The 15,085-nt window shown below is 44.6% G+C and overlaps 1 protein-coding gene across 1 annotated transcript in view; it reads left to right on the top strand.

Annotated features, from left to right (window-relative positions):
* The window catches only part of gfra1a (gdnf family receptor alpha 1a), a 135,532-nt gene that overhangs the window by 75,004 nt on the left and 45,443 nt on the right, over window positions 1–15,085 (top strand). The window contains exons 6-7 of the mRNA XM_056291934.1: window positions 7,527–7,682; window positions 8,479–8,651. Coding sequence (XP_056147909.1) covers window positions 7,527–7,682; window positions 8,479–8,651 — 329 coding nt within the window. The remainder of the gene's footprint in view (window positions 1–7,526; window positions 7,683–8,478; window positions 8,652–15,085) is intronic.

The following is a 15,085-nucleotide window of genomic DNA, read 5'->3' as shown; positions in this document are numbered from 1 at the left end:
CAGCAGAAAGTAGCATGGAAGCCAGAGAGGTGGTTAATGTTACTTTTTTATATCTCGTACTTCAGCCTCTCTTTCAAACCATACAAACTCAACGCAGACCGAACGATGTTCGAGTGCTGCTTGAACGAACGCGGATGGAATTTGTGGCTGTGATGGCAAAGAGTCGCAGAAGTTACCGACGCGAAGTTGCCGGTGCGATTTTATGACGCATGGACAATGGCGCTACGTCATCGCGCAAATTAGCGTGTCCACCCGGGTGTCACGTTTACATCAATGCCGATCGGAGCTGAAGCCGATAAATACCCGTGTCTACTGCAGTGTCATTTGACCCGGGAGTGAATGCCGATTGTATCCTTTTACATTGACCAACAAAAGCGGATGTTAGCGGGTGTTGGCGGTTTTTTTGGCCAGTATGAAAGGGGCTTTATCTTGGTCGAAGGCGCTGGACCCCGCGTTTGTCGCTTACGTCACATGGGTCACGGTTTCATATTACCAAGGGAAGGCAAGTTTATTTGTCTCCCACATTTACTAGTACACAATGGCAACTCAAGTGCTTTACAGTAAGAAATAAAAAGACAGTAAATAAGGAATGCAGAATAAGATATAAAGAAATTTAAAAGAATGAAAATAAAAATTATATATAAGAAGAAATTAATATCAAAAAAAGAAAAAGGTAAAAAACAAAGGAATTAACAAGCTAGAACTTCTTAGACAAAAAATGGTCATACCAACAAGTTTTCAGCTCTAAAAATGTAAAAAAAAAAAAAAGGGTTTACTACCGTTAACAATATGTACCGCAGACCAAACTGAGGATTTACTTACTGTGTCTAATCAAGTCTTTATGAGGCACTGGTTACAAAAAGCCTCTACAGTAACGCCACTTTGATCTATAAAGTACAGATGGCCGAGTCAAAAGAAGAGAGGCAGAGAGATAGTCAGAATTAGAGAGAAGCTATAAAGTTGGCAGAACTGACAGGAGAGGAGTCAAGAGATGTGAAGAAGGTACATAACAAATGGCATGTGTCCTCCGCCTCATGGACAGAAAAAAGTCAGATGAGTGCAGAGAGAATTAAAAAAAAATACATCTATAGAAAAGAGGAAAGATAGCATTTGGCAGGAGAAGAAATATAAGAAGAAACAGTCCATGGGGACATTGGGGCAGATGTAGAAGACAGGAGAGGGAAGAGGAGACCACCAGGAGGCAGAACAGAAGGGAGTTGAGGGAAGGAAGGAGGATGATTAAGGGTGAGGAGGACGGATGGGAGATGACGGGACGGGAAGGGAGGTGTGGCGGGATAGAGGAGGCTAAGGTCAAGATTCGACCCTGTGGTGTCCCGTGGTAATTGAAATTAGGTGGGGGGAGTCTGGGGGGCTGGAGGGAACAAGCGACATGATAATCAATTTGAGGCTGAATCGGAAACATGAGCCACTGGGGGGGCCTCGTTCCCCCTACCAGGCCTCCAGATGGCCCCGGCCTTAGCCCTGTGTGGGCCTGTCAAAATGCTCAGTGTTTTGTGTGTGTGCGCACGCATGTGCAGGCGTGCGTGCGTGTGTGTGTGCGTGTGTGTGTGTATGTGTATCTGTATTTATTTCTATGTATCTCAAAGACAGTGCCATCTGCCAGAAGTGATCACCCACTAGCAGTGGGAGTTCAGCAGATGCCTTTGCTTACAGTGGGTGTGTGTATTGGTATACTCTATGTGTGTGTTTGTGCTCGAGTGTATGTGTGTGTGCGGGTGTGTGTCTGTAGTGGGGTCATATTACACTGTCATCTATCACTTAAAGAAAAGAAGCTAGAATACAGGACAGCTGCATGGCATATGACACACAGACCTAAACGCCATATTCGCACAATGGACCCCCATCACACACAAATAATGTAACACGCCCTCTGACCCCAGATGATAGTCATATGCCCTCAGGAAAGAGGCCAAAGTATGGCCTGAGCAGGCAATTTGTCTGTCCTACTGAGGGACACAGACAAACAGACGGACTGGAGGTTAGCCCATCGGCCTTGTTAATAGAAAGGCACTGCTATTACAATTCATTTTGAGACATGTTCAATAATGACATTTTGAAATATAGTGAGTAAACTGCATATCATTTTAACAGCTAAGAATTTAAGTTACCTTTTTTTCCTCTGAACTCACAACTATGAATTTTGATTTTGTGCCACCATTATTTAGTAGTAGTAGAGGTCACTCTTTCAAATGGTGGATATGTTATTTTGGAACAAAACTCTTTAATAAGCACAAATGTTAAAAAAGCTGCAACACGGACGTCCAGGTGGCATAGCGGTCTATTCCATTGCCTACCAACAAGGGGATCGCTGGTTCGAATCCCCGTTACCTCTGGGTTGGTCAGGCGTCCCTACAGACACCATTGGCCGTGTCTGCGGGTGGGAAACCGGATGTGGGTATGTGTCCTAGTCAGTACACTAGCGCCTCCTCTGGTCAGTCTGGGCACCTGTTCAAGGGGGGGGGGTAGCGTGATCCTCTCACGTGTTACGTTCCCCTGGTGAAACTCCTCACTGTCAGGTGAAAAGAAGTGGCCGGTGACTCCACATGTATCGGAGGAGGCATGTGGTAGTCTGCAGCCCTCCCCGGATCGGCAGAGGCGGTGGAGCAGAGACCGGGACGGCTCGGAAAATAGGGTAATTGGCCAAGTACAACTGTGGAGAAAAAAAAGGGGGGTGCTGTACCACCACAGCTGTTGATGGACAGACCATAGAGGCTATTTCGGGAGGCTAAACCTGGGTACCTCTGGATACAGGCTATCTAACTTGCGGTCTGTCCTGTCTACCCCAAAGTTACAAATCTGAAATGTTAAAAGGCATGAGGTTCATGGACCCAATTCAGATTCATCCTGTGAACCTGCAGTTATGCAGTGTGCACAGCTGGAGCAAAGCCAAAGCGAGCCTGTATGGATGACATATAGTGGTTTGGTTATAGTTTGAGCTCAAAGTTGTTGATGCACTCTCAAACTTCGGAGAGCACTGCAGTTTACGGATGGAGATCCACATGTTTAGTCGGTGTATTTATTTTTTCTTCCATAAATAAAGCATGCAAACACTTTGAAAACTGTTCCGAGGTAAAATAACAAGCTGAAAATAAAATCCATTTGTACCTGTCAGCATCGAGATCTACCGTCGTTCGGTAATGAGTTTTCTTGAGGCATTTACAGCAAGCTGACAGGCGGGCTGTGTGGCTCGGTAGCTGGTTGTGTAGAATATATATATGGATGGTTAGATAGAAAACAGGTTTAAAAAAAAAAGCATGTCGCCAGACTTGTATAGGACAACAGCTTTCAAGCAGGGTGAGCCTCTCTCACTTGCCTTTTAACATGGCAAACTGCTGCAGTATCGATCAAGTCCATTTGAACAGTGCAAATGATACTCAGCAGTAACCAGAGGAACAATTTCAACCATCATACAGGTGCACACAAATGCGTGCACACCTATAAACTACACCGGGCATCCCTGGGGATGGCTGCTTGCTGGAAAAATGAATCATTCAGTTTATCCGGGCTCTAAACTTAATGTGTCTACTCACCAAGCACATATTCCACCCAAAAAAAAAAGAAAGAAAAAAAGCTAAAGGAGTGAGAGGTTGTTGGGGGGGAAGGTGTGAGAAGGTTTAAAGAATAGAGAGGCGCGATAGGAACAGGAATAGATGGAAGGGTTTTTGATGTGGGATGCAAGGAGATGAAGAGAGCAGGGGACGGGGGGATATGGGATGGGAGAACATATAGACACACACACGCACACACACGCACACACACACACACAAATGCAAATTCTCACATAAGAGTGGAAGTTTTCTTAATTGAAATCAGCATTTTTTGAGAACCGTTGCAGCACTACACCATAGCAGCACTACACCATAGCAGCACTACACCATAGCAGCATTATACCATAGCAGCACTATACCATAACAGCATTATACCATAGCAGCACTACACCATAGCAGCACTACACCATAGCAGCATTATACCATAGCAGCACTACACCATAGCAGCACTATACCATAGCAGCATTATACCATAGCAGCATTATACCATAGCAGCATTATACCATAGCAGCACTACACCATAGCAGCACTACACCATAGCAGCATTATACCATAGCAGCATTATACAATAGCAGCACTACACCATAGCAGCATTATACCATAGCAGCACTATACCATAGCAGCACTACACCATAGCAGCACTACACCATAGCAGCATTATACCATAGCAGCACTACACCATAGCAGCATTATACCATAGCAGCACTATACCATAGCAGCGTTATACCATATCAGCACTATACCATAGCAGCATTATACCATAGCAGCATTATACCATAGCAGCGTTATACCATAGCAGCACTACACCATAGCAGCATTATACCATAGCAGCATTATACCATAGCAGCACTATACCATAGCAGCATTATGCCATAGCAGCACTATACCATAGCAGCACTATACCATAGCAGCGTTATACCATAGCAGCATTATACCATAGCAGCGTTATACCATAGCAGCACTATACCATAGCAGCACTATACCATAGCAGCATTATACCATAGCAGCACTATACCATAGCAGCACTACACCATAGCAGCATTATACCATAGCAGCATTATACCATAGCAGCACTATACCATAGCAGCATTATACCATAGCAGCACTACACCATAGCAGCATTATACCATATCAGCACTACACCATAGCAGCATTATACCATAGCAGCACTACACCATAGCAGCACTATACCATAGCAGCATTATACCATATCAGCACTATACCATAGCAGCATTATACCATAGCAGCATTATACCATAGCAGCGTTATACCATAGCAGCACTACACCATAGCAGCATTATACCATAGCAGCATTATACCATAGCAGCACTATACCATAGCAGCATTATAACATAGCAGCACTATACCATAGCAGCACTATACCATAGCAGCGTTATACCATAGCAGCATTATACCATAGCAGCGTTATACCATAGCAGCACTATACCATAGCAGCACTATACCATAGCAGCATTATACCATAGCAGCACTATACCATAGCAGCACTATACCATAGCAGCGTTATACCATAGCAGCACTATACCATAGCAGCACTATACCATAGCAGCACTATACCATAGCAGCACTATACCATAGCAGCACTATACCATAGCTATGAAAGGTTTAGCTTCACACGTAGGCAGATGAGTGACTAACAAACAAACTCGCTCTGTACTTGGTTAAAGAATAGGCAGAGTCTGAACAAATCCAACAGGAGGTGACCAGTGATTCAGTCACTTTAATTTTAAGAGAGGAAAAACAATCAGTTGTTTCTTGGTAAAAAATAAATAAATTAGAATAAAATAAAATAAAAGAAGAATCAATTAAGAAAGTGCCCATGAGTCGTCTGTGAATAATTGGTGAAAAGCTTATAGCCCACTGGTCAGGTGGAGCAGGCGGTGGAGGACACAGGCGGCGGAGGTGAGGGGAGCGAATGAGAGCAGGGAGAGAGGTGAGGAAGGCTGAAGAGGTGCTGAGGTAAAACAGAAAAAGAGGGCAAGCGATGAGGGAAACTGTCCATTTTTTTTCTTAAATAGTTTTCTTAATCTTAAAGAACGTTTCTTTACTGCCAAATACTACTTCAGCAGAAAATCAGCTTTTAACCCTATCCAGTCTTGCTCTCTCTCTCTCTTACCTGATTTACCCCCCACTCGCTTGCCTCCCCCACTCCCTCTCTCGCACACTCTCTCTCTCTCTCTCTCTCTCTCTCTCTCTCTCTCTCTCTGTACTTTTGTTGCATCTCTCCCTGATTCCCCTTAAAATGTTGAATCCTTGGGGCGTCCGGATAGCGTAGCGGTCTATTCCATTGCCTACGAACACGGGGATCGCCGGTTCGAATCCCCGTGTTACCTCCGGCTTGGCCGGGCGTCCCTTCAGACACAATTGGTCGTGTCTGCGGGTGGGAAGCTGGATGTGGGTATGTGTCCCTGTTGAGGGGGGAGGGGAACAGGGGGGAATAGCGTGATCCTCCCACATGCTATGTCTCCCTGGCGAAACGCCTCACTGTCAAGTGAAAAGAAGCAGCTGGCGACTCCACATGTATCGGAGGAGGCATGTGGTTGTCTGCAGCCCTCCCCGGATCAGCAGAGGTGATGGAGCAGCAACCGGGACGGCTCGGAAGAATGGGGTACAAATGGAGAAAAAAAGGGGGGGAAATAAAAAAAAAAGTTGAATGCTTTTAGTATCGTTCAGCGGTGCAACACCCCCCCCTTTCCCCCCATCCCCACCCACCCGTCATTGGGGTTACTTCGATCTCTTGCTCACATTGTTGGTGCCCCATGCCTCTGCCCCCTCCCCTTCCATCTGTTTGTCATGCCAGCCTCTCCCCATTTTAATTGGTACTCGTTAGAGGGAAAAAAATGCTGGTTTTGCTCCATTTTAACAGAAAAAAAAGCCAGAAAAGAAAGTCCTCTCAAAATGTTAATTAAAGGGGGCTCCATGAGAACGCTGGCAATTAGCACAGGCTGACAGACGAAAAAGGCACTGCACTGGAGACTTTGATGACTACAAGGGCTACACAAACACACACACACACACACATACACAAACCACGCATTAGCACATTCAGATACACACCAGCTCACGTAGACAAGGGCCAATGTTTGATTTAGGCCAAGCATGAAGCAAGATTGCAAGCAGGATCTTACACACACATACACACACAAATACACACACACACACGCACACACAAGCGCACCCACATGCATGTATGCACACCCACACACACACACGTGCATACACACACACACACATGCGCACACCCACATGTACACACACCCACACACACACACACACAAACACAAACATGCATACTTACAGACGCATTTGCATGCAGACATGAAGACAAGTACACACACAAACAGAAATAAAAGCTTCACTCTTAAATCCTTTATACACAAACAGACACACATAGTTGTGCACTCACACAAAAACACACATATAAAACTCTCTCTCCCACACACACCTTGCTTCAGACTCACACACGCCGGTGCTGCGGTGTATTTTTTGCTGTGGGTATCTGTCAGTTTTGAGACAACATCATTATTCAGCTATCTCTCAAGCATCCTCTGTATTTCCATATTGTTGTCACGAAAAGGCCCTGGTCTGAATTCTAGATTGCTTTCATTTTCTTGATGCTGAATTTTGAGGGTCTAAATAACTAATTTGTGTGTTGTACACCGGGTTCTTTAACTTTTGCTCATTCATTTTGGTCGGCGGCCCACTGTCATGTTTGATTTTGATTAAACATTGAACGATCAGTTTGGGGAAAACAGACTTGAACACTATTATCTTTGCAATATCAAACTGAATCATTTCCATCTGTTTCTTCCCCCACCTTACTGCTCTCCCCCTCCTCCCTCCACTTCCTCCTCTCCACTGCTGCCCCCCCCCCCACTTCTCTTGCTCTCCACCTCATCTGTCCTCTCTCTTACAGGAGAGCCGGCGGTGACCAGAGAGAACAACTGTTTGAATGCTGCCAAGGCCTGCAACCTGAACGACACCTGTAAGAAGTACCGCTCGGCCTACATCAGCCCGTGCACCAGCCGCGTCTCCACCGCCGAAGTCTGCAACAAGAGGAAGTGCCATAAGGCCCTCCGACAGTTCTTTGATAAGGCAAGGCTTTCGTTTTTTTAATGACTATGAAAGCCGTTCCCATGAAGTTCTCCCAAAAGGCTGTGTGTCCAACCAAAATATCGATCTCACGACAAACAGAGATAACGTTTAAAGTGGACTTGCCAAAACAACAGCAGAGATTCTATTCTCAGGTTTGGTTTTCTTGTAGAGGGCTGGCCTTGATGCTGCCTTAATAAACAAAATAGGAGTTTTCACTGTTGCCCAAAAGCTTACTGTCAGTGCTTTATTCTAACTGCAAAGATCCATGTTACACATGTTACAGAAGTTGTGACACAACATAGGCCACACAAAAGTGAATAGTTCACATAAATGAAATATTTCTTTAAATATTTACGTTAATGAAATAAGTCCCCATTTTTTCCTCACAAAGGACACTGACTATGAGATTGTTTTTTTTTGGGGGGGGGGGTTTGGATATTTTTCCCCCCTTTTTCTACCCAATTGTATCTGGCCAATTCCCCCACCCCTCCGAGCCGTCCCGGTCACTGCTCCACCCCCTCTGCCGATCCGGGGAGGGCTTCAGACTGCCACATGCCTCCTCCGATACATGTGGAGTCACCAGCCGCTTCTTTTCACCTGACAGTGAGGAGTCTCGCCAGGGGTTGTAGCGGAGGAGGCATGTGGTAGTCTGCAGCCCTCCCTGGATTGGCAGAGGGGATGGAGCAGTGACCGGGACGGCTCGGAGGGGTGGGGGAATTGGCCAGATACAATTGGGTAGAAAAAGGGGGGAAAAATAAATTTTAAAAAGTTAGTATATACACTTGTGCCCCCTCAGGTCCCTCCCAAGCATAGCTATGGAATGCTATTCTGCTCATGCCCACCCAGCGATCAGTCAGCGTGCTCAGAGCGCAGACGCCAGACCATCGTCCCAGTCTGCTCCTACGAGGAGAAACAGAAGCCCAACTGCCTGGAACTGCAGGCGTCCTGCAAGACCAACTACATCTGCAGGTAAGAAAGATGAGTTCCATTACATCTAAAGGTAAGGAAAGACTGGACCAGCTGTCGCTGTAGGTAAGAAAAAGACAGGAACACTAACACCCGGGGACTAAAGAGCAGCCTCAGGAACACACGATTACTAAAATAGTGTAGGGATGTATCTAAGAAAGCAGAGTAAATGGCTGTGCCTGGAGTAAAGCATGATAACACAGCTTTACATGCCCCCCCACCTCTTTCTTTCTCTCTGATACACACATGCACACATACAAAAACTCGCATACATGCAAACAGTGAATGTGTTCGGATTGAACTTGAAAAAGATTCAAAGCGTGATTGGCATTGGATTTAATCTACGTTTTGTGTGTGTGTGTGTGTGTGACTGTGCATGCAAATTAAAACCTAGAGCTAGCAGTATTTTGTCACTCTGGGATTTAAATGGAATCATTAGTGAAGTCTGTTAGGTCTGTGGCCTCGGGTTTCCCCATCTCTCCATTTCACTTGCTTTTTGTCTGCCTCCCTCTCTTCCATTTCATCCTTCTTTATCTGCATTTAAAGCAAGGATATGAAATTTATTTTTAGAATCACTCTGGAAATAATTGGGGAAAATGTTTTTACATCCTGAGAGAGATCAGTAAATAAGAGAAAAAAAGTCTGGTCCTCTGTGACTGCTCTTGGCCATGTAATCAGCCCCTCCAAAATCTCACAGCACCCGTATCTTAAAGAGTAACTAAACCCCAGACACTTTTGAGGTTCCTGACAACTGCAGTTTAAAAGCCATCGAAATTGCAAACATGCCAGGCTGGTTTTGCAGTGAATAAAACTAATAATGGGTCACTTTGATGTAGGTATCCCAAAGAATCAGCATTGACAGTATTTGTCAATTGTTTGTGCTGGCTGTCCGTCTGTCTGGCAATGCTGATAGGTGTGCTGGCACATCTAAATCAAATGGACCCATTATTAATCTTATTAGCTGCCATTGTGTTTATCCTGCTATGCTTACAATACAGATTACCAAGACCAGCCTGGCAAGTTTTGAACCCCTTGATGGTTTTTAACCTTTAGATGTCAGCATGCTCATTAACATTGTCTCGGGTTTAGTTACTCTAAAAATGAATCAGGACAGCTCTCTGCGAGTAGGCATCCCAACCTGCCTGTCAGTCATGATGTGTGCACACAGTGTACGGTGCCAGTGCCTGCAGTGTACCGTGAATTAATGCAGTAATCCTGTTGGCATTGGTTGGCTCGCAGGCTATCTGTAGCTGAGTTTATATTGCAAGTGGCAAGTGCCAAATTATTGGATTAACTGACGCGCAGAAGACGCAACCTACCCTCTCTTCGCTACAAGTTCATGTAAACAAATTGAACATGTTTAATTAAATTCAAGGTATAGCTTACATGCTAAAAGTTCAACAGAAAGCTAAAATGCTACTAGCTAAATGTTAAAAACTTAGCATTTTGGCTTTGTGCTAAACATTTAGCATATAGTTGATAAGATATTTAAAGTTTACGTGTATTAAAAAGCATGTTAATTGGTTAGTCTATAATGTTTAGTGTATGGTTTAATTAGTAGGCTAGGATGTCCAGATAGCGTAGCAGTCTATTCCGTTGCCTACCAACACGGGGATCGCTGGTTCGAATCCCCATGTTACCTCTGGTTTGTTTGGGTGTCCCTAAAGACACAGTTGGCTGTGTCTGCAGGTGGGAAGCCGGATGTGGGTATGTGTCCTGGTCACTGCACTAGCGCTTCTTCTGGTCGGTCGGGGCACCTGGTTGGGGCACCTGTTCGGGGGGGGGGGGAAGCGTGATCCTCCTATGTGCTATGTCCTCCTGGCAAAACTCCTCACTGTCAGGTGAAAAGAATCAGCTAGCGACTCCAGATGTATTGGGGGAGACATGTGGTAGTCTGCAGCCCTCCCCGGATTGGCAGAGTGGGGTAACTGGACAGGTACAATTGGGAGAAAAGGGGGGGATTTCGTGAGCCTATACCATTCTGGTTTTCTTTTTCTTTCTCTGTGTAACGTACAGCAGTAACAGGTCATCGATATCCATTTTATCCATCAATATCCATTTTCCTAAGCTGCCGGCACAGCTGGAGCAGGCGACGCGTGCTGGGCGCCACTATATATAAAATGTTATCATTCATCAGTGTTGATGCTGAAATCTTTATCGTTATAGTCATCGTTTTTGGTGTGGATGGCCCTTTACACACATTATGACTTTTAAGCATGATTTGCTACAGCAGATCGTTAAATATGATCAGGCAGATATGAGCAAATTAAAATCAAACAGGCAATCTCATCATTTAACAAAAATATTTATTGAAATACATCATAGCAAGAACTTGCATGAAATGCAATTGGTTAGTTTTCATATAAAATATATGCAATTGATAAGAAGGGCTGACACCACTGCTTGAAATGGAAAAAAATAAGTACATGTACTCTCCTAGTTGGCATTGTGACATAGTTTCTCATAACCTTGGGTGTTAAGTTTGGAATTTCAACAGTGAATACGGTCTAAGAGATATTGGTGATGTTTTTGAAACCATGTTTTACTACCAAGGACCACACCATCAACAAGATGTGTTTTAATGATTTAGTAAAGAAACATGATTGGTGTGTGTAGTTCTTGTAGTTATTCTGTTTGCTGACTGCATTGTGGCAAAGCTTCATTGGGAATCCGCCATAGCACCCTGGCAACAATGGACCTCCTCAGGACCCTACAAAGGGGAGGAAGGAGGGCGAGAAACACAAAGAAATAGGTCGGGGGGAGCGGGGCAGATTACGAGATCGGAAGAGGAGGAGAGGATTAGGTGGGTATTTATAGGAATGCCGGACGTGATGTGTTTGAGGTGTGGTCCATCTCTTGATACTTCACTAGATAAGCTTCAATTCACTAGCAAGGACCAAACCATTAACAAGATGTGTTTAAAGGATTTATTAATGAAAAATGATTGATGTGCCTAGGTCTTGTAGTTCTTCTACTTGCTGACTGTGTTCTGGGGAAGCTTGTAGGGAATCCGCTGTAGCACCCAAGCAACGATGGACTCCAAAAAACCTCCAGTTACATAAGATAAGATTGAGAGGAACTAAGATCTTTGAGATCTGAATGGATGTAGGTTTGACACATTTGGGAGGACCAACGGCCAACGAGTTGTATGTGGTGTTCTGGGATGCCATTGCGGGAGGCTGAAATGGTGGCTCCGATCCTGAAGGAGTGCCTGGACTGATGATCGGGAGAAATGCCAGACAAGGAGAGTAGTATGTGATAGAAGTGATGTTGGAACCAGAATTGAGTAGCTACTTGTCAGTTCATAAAACGTTTTTCTTGATTTAAATAAAAGCTGTTCAGTATGTCTGGTTGACAAGTTGTCAAATTCAGTCTGTAGCAGTAGCCGTTCCTTATATAATTCAGATTTGGGGTCAGTGGAAAATCTCTAATCTATATCTGTTATCTGAGTAGACAGTTCTGAAAAAAATTATGTGCGTTTTTGCTTCTCAAAAGCTGAATAAGAGATCATTTCTCCTCTTAGGTAGGCTTTCAGGGATACCCAGATTATCATGTATGACATACCTGGGGTTGAATTAATATCTAGATAGATATCAATTTGCTAATTTATAAACTTGATGAATTTATCACTGGACAGCCACAATGGATCTAGTCGCCAAGTGTGCTGCGGTGCTACACTATTGGGGAAATGCATGTCTAACTGAACCGGGCTGTGGTCAGAGATAACAATGCTGTGGTACTGGCAATTTGTGACTAATGGGAGAGAACCACTGTCGAGCAAGAAAAAAATCGATTTGTGAATGAGTGGTGAACTGGCGAGAAAAATTAGTATCGTTTAACTGTAGGATGTGTGTTTCTCCATGGGTCTGTAAGTATGTATAAGTCCATAAATGACAGAAGAACCTTACCGGACTTGGAAATCACACTATCGGGTCTAGGTCTGGACTTGTCCAGGCCTGGGTGCAGATGCAGTTGAAGTCACCTCCCAAAACTAGATGGTGTGTGTGGAGATCTGGTATTTTAGCTATAAAGCGTGAGAAAAACTGTGGGTTGTCCCAGTTTGGGCCATAGACATTAGCTAAAACAATCTGTGAACCAAAAAGTTTACCAGCAACAATTATGTATCTATCATTCTTATCATCAATTACTGAAGTTGGAACAAAAGGCATTCCCTTTTTGATCAGTATGGCTGTGCCTCTGGACCTATCCTCATATTTGGAACAAAATATCTGTCCAGTCCAGCCTCTCTCAAGTTTGGTGGATTCATTAGTGCGAAGGTGAGTCTCGGAGAAAAATAATTTCCGAGCCTATGTGCCATTCCACCTTCCATTCTCCTCCTGAGTAATTTTAATAACCACATTGATGACACTGACTGTAAATCTGCCGTAGAATTCTGGAATTGCTACAATGCTTCAACGTCACACGATATATCAACTTCCCCTGTCAACGCCCTAGTCATAGCCTGGATTTGGTCTGCTCCACTGGGCTCACAATGCATCATTACTTCAGACTTAACTTCAATATCTCTGACCACCTGGCAATCACCATGGACAATGAAATCCCTCTTCCCATCCCAAAAATCAAACGCATAATATCCTTAAGAAATCTTAAATCTGTCTCCCCCTCAGCTCTTTCTGCCTCTCTTGCCAGTAAAATGTCTGCCTCCCCTCCTCCACTGTCTGATAATCCCTCTGATCTTGTCAAGTATTATAATGACACTCTCCTCCTGCCTTGATCAGCTGGCCCCCATTAAAACCAAAACCGTCTCATTCACACATTCAGCTCCCTGGTATACTCCTGAACTCAATAAAATGAAATCCCATAAGAGCCAGGTTGGTTTAACAGTGCATCTCGAAGCCTACTCAGACTACCTTCAACAATACAAAGGCACTCTCATCACAGCCCAGTTCACCTACTACTCACACCTCATATACTCTGGCTCCACCAACCCCAAGGCTCTCGTTTCCATAATAAACAAACTTCTCAAACCCAGTGACAATAGCTCCAGTTCCTTCAAAGTTAACATGTTCAACTCTTTCCTTTCATTTTTCCAATCTAAAATTGACAATATCCACAACAACCTGACCACCCCCTCGCCCTCTCCACACCCCCTTTACTACTCAGCCCTCTCCCCCTTTACTACTCAGCCCTCTCAAAGTTCTCACCTGTGTCCCCAATGGAGTTGTCCAATGTTATGGTAGGAATGAGAAGTTCTACTTTTCTTCTGGATCCCATCCCATCCAATCTTGTAAGGACTGTCTCCCAGCTATTACCTCACTCATCACAAAAACCATTAACTCCTCCTTCAGCTCTGGTTCAGTGCCCCATATACTTAAACTGGCTGCTGTCACCTCCATTCTCAAAAAACCTGGACTCAACCCTGGTATCATGAGCAACTTCCAGCCCATCTACAATCTCCCCTTTCTGTCAAAAATACTGGAACATGTTGTCCCCTCCCAACTCAAAGTTCACCTCATCTCCAACAACCTGTTCAGACCATTTCAATCCGGTTTCCACTCAAAGCACAGCACAGAAACAGCCCTCCTTAAAGTCACCAACAGCTTCCTCCTCTGCTTAGACTCTGGCCACCTCAGCATTCTCATCCTCCTCAACCTCACTACAGCTTTCAACACCATATCATTCTTCTCTCCTGCCTTGAATCCTCCCTCAACATCACTGGTACTGCCCTCTCCTGGCTAAAGTATTATCTCACAAACAGACAGCAGTTCATCAGCATCAACAGCTGCACCTCCTTCACCACTCCTCTGTCCTAAGGCATCACCCAGGGTTCGGTGCTTGGTCCTCTCCTGTTTATCCTTTACATCCTCCCCCTTGTTAACATCATGCATCACCATGGTCTCCACTTCCACTGATACACCGATGATGTCCAGCACTACATCTCCACTAAATCCATCACCACTACAACTTACTCCACTGTGACCAACTGTCTCACTGAAATCAAATCATGGATACAAGCCAGCTTCCTGAGCTAAATTGTGTTAAATCTGACATGATCATCATTGTCCCAAATCCCTTAACAAAAGCACTCACAGCTTCTTCCTCACCATCGATAACTCCACTCTGTCTCCCTTCCCACATAGCCGCATCCTCAGAATAATTTTCAGCAGCAACCTCTCCTCTGAATACAATATCAATCAAATCACCAGAACTGCCATCTTCCACCTAAAAAACATAGTTCATTCCCGTCCATCACGCTCCTTCTCTGCAGCCGAAACTTTAACCGATGCCTTCATCACATCCAGAATTGACTACTGCAACAGGATTCTCTATGGCTCATCATCCAAAGTCCTAAACAAACTCCAGTACATCCAGAACTCTGTTGCTCACCTGCTCACCCACTCCCACTCACATGACCACATCAACCCTATCCTCCAGAACCTGAAAGGGCTCCCTGTCCCACAACAGATCCAATTCAA

The sequence above is a fragment of the Lampris incognitus genome, chromosome 13 (genome assembly GCF_029633865.1).
Source record: "Lampris incognitus isolate fLamInc1 chromosome 13, fLamInc1.hap2, whole genome shotgun sequence".
Classification (NCBI taxonomy): domain Eukaryota; kingdom Metazoa; phylum Chordata; class Actinopteri; order Lampriformes; family Lampridae; genus Lampris; species Lampris incognitus.
The sequence above is the reverse complement of the archived record's forward strand: the minus strand, read 5'-3'. Positions and strand labels throughout refer to the sequence as shown.